This window comes from Helianthus annuus, chromosome 13, assembly GCF_002127325.2.
Source record: "Helianthus annuus cultivar XRQ/B chromosome 13, HanXRQr2.0-SUNRISE, whole genome shotgun sequence".
Taxonomy (NCBI): domain Eukaryota; kingdom Viridiplantae; phylum Streptophyta; class Magnoliopsida; order Asterales; family Asteraceae; genus Helianthus; species Helianthus annuus.
The window spans coordinates 154,425,601-154,434,736 of NC_035445.2; the positions used below are offsets into that span (position 1 = coordinate 154,425,601).

A 9,136-nucleotide genomic window follows, 5' to 3' on the forward strand; every position below is an offset into this window, starting at 1 on the left:
ATATATATATATATATATATATAAGGACGTGTTTGAAGATATGCTCCATAATTTATTCTGTGATTAACAGTTGTCAAAGGATATATGGTAAGCAGATTATAGATCATAGGATCGTTCTATACTCAACATCTTGAGATCTGCTCTATTTCTTTATTGATCATTGACTTGGATATTCTAAAACGTGATTAACAAGCGATAATTATATCATCTCCAATGCTACATTAAGATATGATTCGATACTCAATCCAGGCTTACACTTACACATGATTCTATGTTGAAGAAGTGACTGGCACATTGTTCTCTAGCTTAGTAACTGTTTTCTTTTTAAATTTGGTTTGAATAAGTTGGACTATGATGATTTCTTGTTTCGGATGCTGTAGCGAGTGTGGAATCTAAGCTACGACACAAACCGAGCGAGAGAATGAACAATACGCAAAGATATCAACGATTAACAGTTCCGTGTATTGATTTCGAGCGACAAATACAAACCACTCCGATAACTCGCTCTTACTACACTCTCTCACTAGCTCTTGCAAGTTCACTACGAAATAGTGCCTTTGGTGGTATTTATAGTCGATACTAGCAGAGTTACATCAAAACATAAGAGACATGAACGAAACCTATCGAAATACATAAACTTTAAAATTAACAAAAGTATTATAAAATAAAATAACATAAAAAACATAGTTATTACTTTTAACTTTAAAATAAATAATGTATTAAATTAGTTAATCATTACCAAATTTGATTGATTTGTTATATTAATCCATATGTTAGATCTGTTTATCACACCCTTTTAAGAACCAATATATTGTAAATTTGGGCTAATTTGGTCATTTCCTTTGTGAAATGGCATGCTACGCTATCGTGTTCAGCTCAATTTCCCCCTACTTGACATCAAATCAACAAAACTCAAAAGATCAAGCATCCTCTCCCTCCATCTGATCATAAGAAAGATATTGTTACGATATTGTTTCATGGTTACTATTTTCCTCTAAGGAAACTAGCATGTGTATATATCGTTTTGGTTATGTTAATTTTTTGGGATTTTTCTTTCTCTTAGGCTGGAGGGTATTGTATAAGGCCCCAATGAGCTTTATCACGTCACCTCAGCGCCACGTCAACGCCACGTCACAGAGGGGGCTTTAAAGCCTCTTCCTTTAACTTGCAGGGTGTGGTATAAAGCCCCCTTTATACTATAGCGCCCCTCTTTAAAGACCATTAACTTCGAAAATGCCAAAATTGCTTCGCTAACGTGCTGGCGAGAGGAGGATGGCGCCCCCCCTTTCAATCCGGCGGTGTGGACGATGGCGCCCCGTGGGCGCTATGGAGGGTGAGGTGGCGGGGTGGTGTTAAGCCACACCCACCGGCCTTAGCTTACTACATCATGATCCTTAATCAAACCGATCAAATTCCCGTTGTGTTCCGCGGCAAAGTGCAGGTGGATTTAATATTGTTTTATCTCTCTGAAAAAGCTGTAAGTTGACCGATAAAAACTTTTAGTGTGATTATTGTATAATAAATTATTAATGTGATTATTTCTTAGGGGCTGTTTGCCAACTTCTGAATGGTTAAGTGCTGAACCAATAAGAGGTCTGAACCACTAAGTGCTGAACCAGAAAGAGATCTCAATCATAAGAGCAAGTATAATGCTTAACGTTTCAAACGCAAATGTCTGACCATTCGGATTAGAAGTCTTAACCATTCAGCATTGAACCAGTAAAAGGTCAAAAGGTCTGAACCATTAAAAACCTCATTAAGAGGTAAACAAACGGCCCCTTAGACCATGATTTAAAATTTCTAATAATAACATAAACAATAACGGGTAAAGTTTTATTCAACAACCAACATAACTTGACACGATTGATACATAATCAACAGATATAGAGTTGAACAAATTAACACAGTTACATGTTAACTTGGCAAAACGAAAGCAACTCCTTGTCATTCTGAAATATCTCCATATCCTCTTTTTCCAAGATCACATGTGCTTCAATGCCATCACCATCTGTGCTATCCATCAGCAGAAACGCATTTCTACCTGCTGATCTGAATGCAAAAGCTTTAGCCATGGGCTTTCCCCACCCGAAATCGACTTTGCCAAACGCCATCCCACATAAACTGCTACTGGCATATGATCCGTTAGACAAATGTTCTAAATCATCATTTCTGAATTTGGAATGAACTAATTTCATGCTTTTAGCTGCCTGTTCCACACTTTGCACTCCTTTCAGTTGCAACTTCTGTTTCTTTATCTCTGCAACCAACATACTTATCGAAGTTTGGCTTTCATGCCTCGTTGGTACCATCATCATCGACACAAAATTTCCCACAGTAGTTTGTGGCAGCTTGTCCACAAAATGTTTACGTACATCGGCCATCATAAACAAATAAGATGGTTTAAAGCAACCAGATTTTGTGGTTGCAGCTGCCACCGCTGTTCTGTAAAGTAGAGAGGTTAATACTTCGACCCGAGTAGGATTGTTTGTTTCATCGGCAACAACCTTCTTAAGATCACTTAACTTTGAGTTAGGAAACACGAATTTCTTCATCACACGAGTCGTACTGCTGGCAAGATGTTGGTTCATAACGGGAGCTTCGGACAGAGGAGAGTTGGTCCTTGGGACATGAATGAAATGAGGGTTCAGAGGAAGTACTTCTTTATGGTGGGGCGATCCATAGCGTGCTACGGATGCCCAGTGTAACATGAATGATCCTAAAGTGCAACCGTCACCAACAAGGTGTGACACAGAGATTGCAAGCCCAACTCCACCACATGCGAAGTGGTTGAGTTGAACCCCAACAAGATTCCTATTATGAGGAGAGTTGTAGCACACCATATCATCCGCAAATAGATAGTCAAGATTTCCATCTTCTGCACTAGTAAGCTGGAATGCATCAAGTCTGCTATCGTTTCGGGCTTCAAGAAACACAATTCCCTCGTCGTTACAGTCGACGTAAGGGGTTGTGCGTGTGGGTAATCTGCCTGCAAAGTGATGGTATTTTGTTAGGCTTTGTGATAAAGATTTCTTCAGCACGCTGGCCTTGTCTTGGGCAGTTAAACTGCAGCTGGCATTTTTTGGGTAAAAGAGAATAAGAGGCATATATGCTTTCTCCGCGAGTAGATCGATCTCAGAAAGATTATACGTTTGGAGATGAGAAGGGGTTGGATTTGCAGGTTTGATTATATCTCGGGAAATAATGGTGTGAAGTTGCCTTCTTGTAACTCGTAGGAGCTTCCCTATCATTACCATATTGATTGGTTATTATTTTTGCAGCAATATTCAGCAATGTGTATGAATTGTTTTTAGATTCACCTGTACGTAAATATGTATATATGGACCAGTTGAAGATGTACTCCAATATTGTTTATTCTATATATAATTAACAGTTGTGAGACCAAGAAGATTCTGCAGATCATATAAGATCTTATTGGGCTATACGTGGTGGTGTATAAAGATGTTACTGAGGATTGTTGTCTTGACTAACCATGCCTTGGGAGTAATTACACCGTACCTATATACTACATATAGTTCTATTTGTGGCGTATAAAACAAGACAAACCATTCAATCACAAGCTTATACGCTACGTATAACACTATACAAGGCGTATCAGGATGTAATTGAATGGTTTGTCTTCTCTTGCATTGGAAAGATAAAAGGTATACCTCATACGTCATATATAGACCTATACGTGGCATATAGATTTCAATATTATATTTTCAAAATTAACAATTTGCCTTAAAAAAGTGGTAAAAAGGTTGTTGTAATCAAGTAAATCGTCCATTAAATGGTATCAATGGACACATAAATTTACCGTTTCAATTATATAGTCACACGAATTGACTTTAAGTGTGTCATTATCTATTATATATTCAATGAAAGGTTTTTTTAGCCACATAAATTTAACAAAAAAATATGAACAAAGGGTTGTAATTGGTCCTTTCTATTATCTAGTCACATGAATTTACATGTATTGACTTTAAGTGTGGCTAAAAAATATTTCTAGACACAAAAAAGATGTAATTTTAAAGTAACTATTGTGTAATCGATGGTCACATTTATTTGTTGTGGTTCTATGTGGCCATTTTCATGTAATTAACAATTTTATTTTTAAATTTGTAAGAGTGAATTGCAAATTTTGTTATTTATCTATATCCCACATTTCAGACGATGTCCTTTATCTTTAAATTTACGAGTTTTGTACTTATTATTTTAAAATCTTGCATGGTGTGACCTTTGAGACTAACACAGTTACTTTTAACTGTTAAGTGAGGGGTAAATTAGTCTCTTTACTCGTTTATATAAGGGTAAATTACACTTTTCGTCCTTTATGTTTGTATCGAATTGCAATGGATGTACTTTAACTTTAATAATTAGAGTCACAACCCCTTTATTTGTAAAACCTACTACACTCTAAATCACTTGACTCTAACCTTGTTAAAATTTTCAGTTAATTATAACATGTTTGGGAGTTAAAACCGGTCCTACAAGTAACTTTATGTAATAGACGGATGGCGATCAAGCATAGGAAGGAACCGGATACACACATAATTGAAGCTTCCGCAACTAAATCACAACTTTTGTTACTAAACTCTTTGGTGTTGTTTTGTCCAACTTTGTAAATGTTGAACTAATACTTTACAAGTTAAGTATGTAATAGTAACATAGGATGTTCTAGAACTTTGTAAACTCGGTTTTAAGGTTATGGAACTTATGTAAATGTCGTTATATAAATGTTTTTGACAAACGGCATTTGAATGCGCTATATACATTATAATAATTAGTAAATTATTGAATGGGTCTTACAAGTTGGTATCAGAGCCTCGTTAAGACAAAGTGTGTTCGGTTCAAAGCATGATCAAGACATCCAGTAAGAGTTACTTATAAATGAGTATAGATTTATAGATTTAATTGATGTAAATTATGCAAAAAGTGTATGTGAGGAATTTATTATTACGCTCGAACCCGGGAAATACACTAAGTAAGAAAGGTAAGGCAAGTTATATACTTGACCAAACCGAAAAAGGAATAACATATTACTTGTGATTAAGTATGTGTGATATAAATTTCCATGTAACAAGATGGAAATGAATTAAATAGTTATTGATTAATGGTTATGAAAATTTTAGTTAATGAAATGGCCATTGTAACCGGAGGTGAATCAGCATCTTGTTTAACTGAAGAGATGAAAGCTACAATTTCCGAGGAAGTCGGAAAAGCTTTAGAAGCTAGTCTACCGCAGTTTATCGATCGACTACAAACCACACTCTTATCAATCATGGATGATAAGATGAACAAAATGAGCGACAGAGATACGGGTAAATCGAAAGTTTGTCCATATAATAAATTTATGGCATGCAAACCCCCGATCTATAATGGTGAAGTTGATCCGATCGTTTGTCAACGATGGATTAGCGACATCGAAGGGGTGTTCGAAAGAACCCATTGTGATGAGACTGATTTCATGGCATACGGAACCGGTCAATTAAGAGGCCAAGCTAAGGATTGGTGGGATAATCTAAGGAAGGAACATAGAATCAAGGCCACGAGAATGATGATGTGGGAAAAATTCAAGACACCACCCCTTAGATACTATAGCCCGAAAGCCATGATCAACAGGATTAAAGAGGAGTTTATTCAGCTGAGGCATAGTGGTGAGTCGATAGAAAAGATTACGGGAATACTTCTCGACAAGCTCATGTTTTGTACTAAGCTGGTTCAAACTGAAGAACATAAGATATACTATCACTACAATATGCTAAGTGCGGAATATCGGGAGTTTATTACTCCTTCAAAATACGGGCATCTTACAGAGATAGTGAATGCCGCACGTGAAAGAGAGATCGAGCTGAAGAAGCAGATCGAAAGGGGTGAAAGGAGGGTGTTTGATATAAACCCAAGCCCTGCAAAGAAACCAAAGCCGAATGAAACTCCTAAGAAGGGAATTGCAAAAGGGGGAGTACCTCGATGCAGAATATGCGGAAAGACTCATAAGGGCGAATGTTATTTTAAAAACAAACCATGTCCTACTTGCGGAAAAGTGAGACATGTGGTTGCAAATTGCCCGTAAAGGTGTCGGTGTGTTATAAATGTTATAAACCGGGACGCAAAAAATCTGAGTGTCCGGAGTTGGTGGAACCAAAGACACAGCTGATACAAAATCTGAGGCCCAGAAAGCGAGTGAAAGGTCTTTCCACATAACAACCGCTGAGGCTAAAGCTGAACCTGATGTTGTTTCAGGTATATTTCTTGTAAATTCAATTTCGGCATGAATTTTATTTGATACGGGTGCAAATATATCTTTTGTGTCACATCGATTTATTCAACACCCTATATTCACGTTAACAAAATTACCTATGCCTCTAGAAGTAGAAATAGGTAATAATAAAAATTTTATTGTTTGCGATATGTGCTGGAATTGCAAATTGAGCGATGACGATGACGAATATTTCCTCGATCTAATTCCCTTGTCGATGGGAGAGTTTCAAGTAGTAATCGGGATGGATTGGTTAGCTCGATATCCCGCGAAAGTAATATGTAACCGTAAGGAGATACAACTAATGTCTTCGAGCGGAAAACATGTTACTATTTACGGGGAAAAAAGTTGTAGCCTCATAATCTGCTCTTATATTAAAGCTTGTAGGCTGGTTCGACATGGATGTAAGGCGTATATGGCTTACGTACATGATTTGACTAAAGAATCTTCAGAAATTAAAGACGTACCAGTCGTACGAGAGTTTGAAGATGTTTTCCCGAAAGATCTACCCGGGTTACCATCGAAACTTGAGGTGGAGTTTGGCATCGAATTAGTTCCGGGTGAAAAACCGGTAGCCAAGGCTCCGTAGCGATTACCTCCATCGGAACTACAAGAATTGTTGTCGTAATTACAAGATCTTCTCAACAAGGGATTTATTCGGCTGAGCGTTTCACCGTGGGGAGCACCGGTATTATTCGTAAAGAAGAAAGATGGAAGCATGAGAATGTGTATTTATTACTGGGAGTTAAATAAACTCACGGTAAAGAATAGATACCCGCTTCCTAGGATCGACGACTTGTTCGATCAGCTGCAAGGCGCGAGTTGGTTTTCGAAGATCGACTTAAGGTCGGGTTATCACCAGTTGAAGGTAAAAGAAGAAGATATACCAAAAACGGCATTCTGAACGCGTTATGGACATTACGAATTCTTAGTAATGTCTTTCGGATTAACTAATACACCTGTGGCCTTCATGCGTCTACAAACCAATGCTAGACAAGTCGGTGATAGTCTTCATATTCTTGTGTATTCGAAGAGTGAAGCGGATCACGAGTGTCATTTGCGTGAAGTACTTGAAACGCTTAGGCGTGAAAGACTTTACGCGAAGTTTTCGAAATGTGCCTTTTGGTTACGTGAAGTACTGTCACACCCTCAAAATCCACATGCGGCGTATTACCGCGAGGCGTGTGACTGACTAGGATCATGCCACCAATCATATTGAACAATAAGTTAGAGTAAATAAAGTCCATCGCAATCAATACAATTAGTGTTTTTGAAAGCAAATATCCAAAACCAAATTTAAGTGTCAGCGGAAGCATAATGTCTATAGTCCAAATTCAAAAGCTTAAAAGTTCATAAAGTTTCATATAAACCCAATAAAGGTTCTTTTGCCACAACGACCAGTCCTCCGTGCAAGCTTCAGTAAGTACCTAACGACCTGCAAAGCATGTAGTAACGTATCAACAAAAATGTTGGCGAGTTCACAGTTGTTTAGCGTTGTTCCGAAAGCGTAGTCTTTGTTAAATTACTCTGTTCTTTAGAAAACATGTCATGGGGAGCTACCCCATTGTTTTAAACTACTAGATTCGTACCATACTGACTACTGGCTGTAGTTATGTTTAGTTCCCCGAGTCAATGTCTATTGTCATTGACTAAGTGCCCAAGTATATTAGTCCACGCCCGTCCTCTGCGGCACGGTGTGAGGCTTGTCAAACCTAATAGCGCTATTTAACTAACTCGTTCACCATTGGCCCAACGATTAATCGGTATAAAATGTGTAGGGACTTTTAGATAGAGTTCCGTCTAGTCCGTTTAAGACATGTTAAAAAATAGTAAATTAACGATTTCTGTCCCTCACAAGGGGACGGGGTTGCCCGTATTCTACCCAAGGAGAATACGTAGGTTGCATCCCACCTAAGGGTGATGGTGGTTGTTTTCTCCATTCCCAAACCGCCGGGAATTATATGCTCTTTAGAAAAGTGTGAACTCACCTTAGTTAAGCTCGGTAGATTAGATTAAGTGTGTGTAATCTAGAGCGACCGACCACACCCTAGAACGATAGAGATGAAGATCAAGAACCCGAAAAAGATTAGTTTTCCTAGCTTCTTTCTTGAGTTTTCTAGAGAGAGAGTAGAGAGAGGGAGAGAGAGGGAGAGAGAGAGGTCGACGTCTTGGGAATGGGCGATCTAGAGTTGGGTTTGGTTTTATTATATTTTTTTAAAACAAAACTTTAGCAAATGCGTAAAAGGTCGTCCAAGTTTTCCAATTCTCAAACTTGGACAAGAAGTTATCAACATAACTTTATAGAATGACACACAAGTCCCTTGATTTGCAAAGTTAATCAAATTAAATCCGTTTGTTTGTTCGCGTGTTACAAACTTTTGCGTGTAAAAATTGTAATAAATAGAAAAAAGTTGACGACGTTAACCTGAAAGTACGGGATGTCACATTATCCCCATGTTGAAAGAATTTTCGTCCCGTAAATTGAGTAAGCATGAGTTGTGTCGCCAAGTTTAATTGAGTTTTTCCCAGGTTGTCACATAATCCCCATGTTGAAAGAATTTTCGTCCCAAAATTAAGCACATAGTTACTGAGGAAGCTAGTTGTGTTGAGCGTTTTCGTGGGGTGTCCCATCATCCCCCTGTTGATTTGCAATTTCGTCCTGAAATTCAGTAGTAGCTTTAGTACTGGACTCATCTTTCTCAAACAACTGAGGATACTTGCGTTTCATTTGGTCTTCTTGTTGGACTCTGTATGCCCAAGACACATATTAAATTGATGTGGCTAGTACGTTATGATCCAAGTCGAGTCATACCCAAATACAATCTAGACAAACACTTATAATATTTATTTATGATATGATCAAACAAATAAATATTA

The 9,136-nt window shown here is 37.8% G+C and overlaps 3 protein-coding genes across 3 annotated transcripts; 2 read left to right on the forward strand and 1 right to left on the reverse strand.

Annotated features, from left to right (window-relative positions):
* Nucleotides 1-1,907: 1,907 nt before the first annotated feature.
* LOC110899762 (tabersonine-19-hydroxy-O-acetyltransferase) lies at nucleotides 1,908-3,254 on the reverse strand. Its single transcript, XM_022146650.2, has one exon. The coding sequence runs from the start codon at nucleotides 3,252-3,254 to the stop codon at nucleotides 1,908-1,910; it is 1,347 nt and encodes a 448-aa protein (XP_022002342.1).
* A 1,886-nt stretch (nucleotides 3,255-5,140) lies between these two features.
* Nucleotides 5,141-6,073, forward strand: LOC110901969. The gene has a single exon (XM_022148718.1). It carries the CDS (start codon nucleotides 5,141-5,143, stop codon nucleotides 6,071-6,073), a length of 933 nt encoding a protein of 310 aa, XP_022004410.1.
* A 337-nt stretch (nucleotides 6,074-6,410) lies between these two features.
* Nucleotides 6,411-6,848, forward strand: LOC110901968. Its single transcript, XM_022148717.1, has one exon. It carries the CDS (start codon nucleotides 6,411-6,413, stop codon nucleotides 6,846-6,848), a length of 438 nt encoding a protein of 145 aa, XP_022004409.1.
* The last annotated feature ends 2,288 nt before the right edge of the window (nucleotides 6,849-9,136 follow it).

Excerpts from the sequence above, each read along its gene's own strand:
- LOC110899762 (XM_022146650.2), bottom strand. The coding sequence starts at position 3,254 with ATGGTAATGATAGGGAAGCTCCTACGAGTTACAAGAAGGCAACTTCAC.
- LOC110901969 (XM_022148718.1), top strand. The coding sequence starts at position 5,141 with ATGGCCATTGTAACCGGAGGTGAATCAGCATCTTGTTTAACTGAAGAG.
- LOC110901968 (XM_022148717.1), top strand. The coding sequence starts at position 6,411 with ATGTGCTGGAATTGCAAATTGAGCGATGACGATGACGAATATTTCCTC.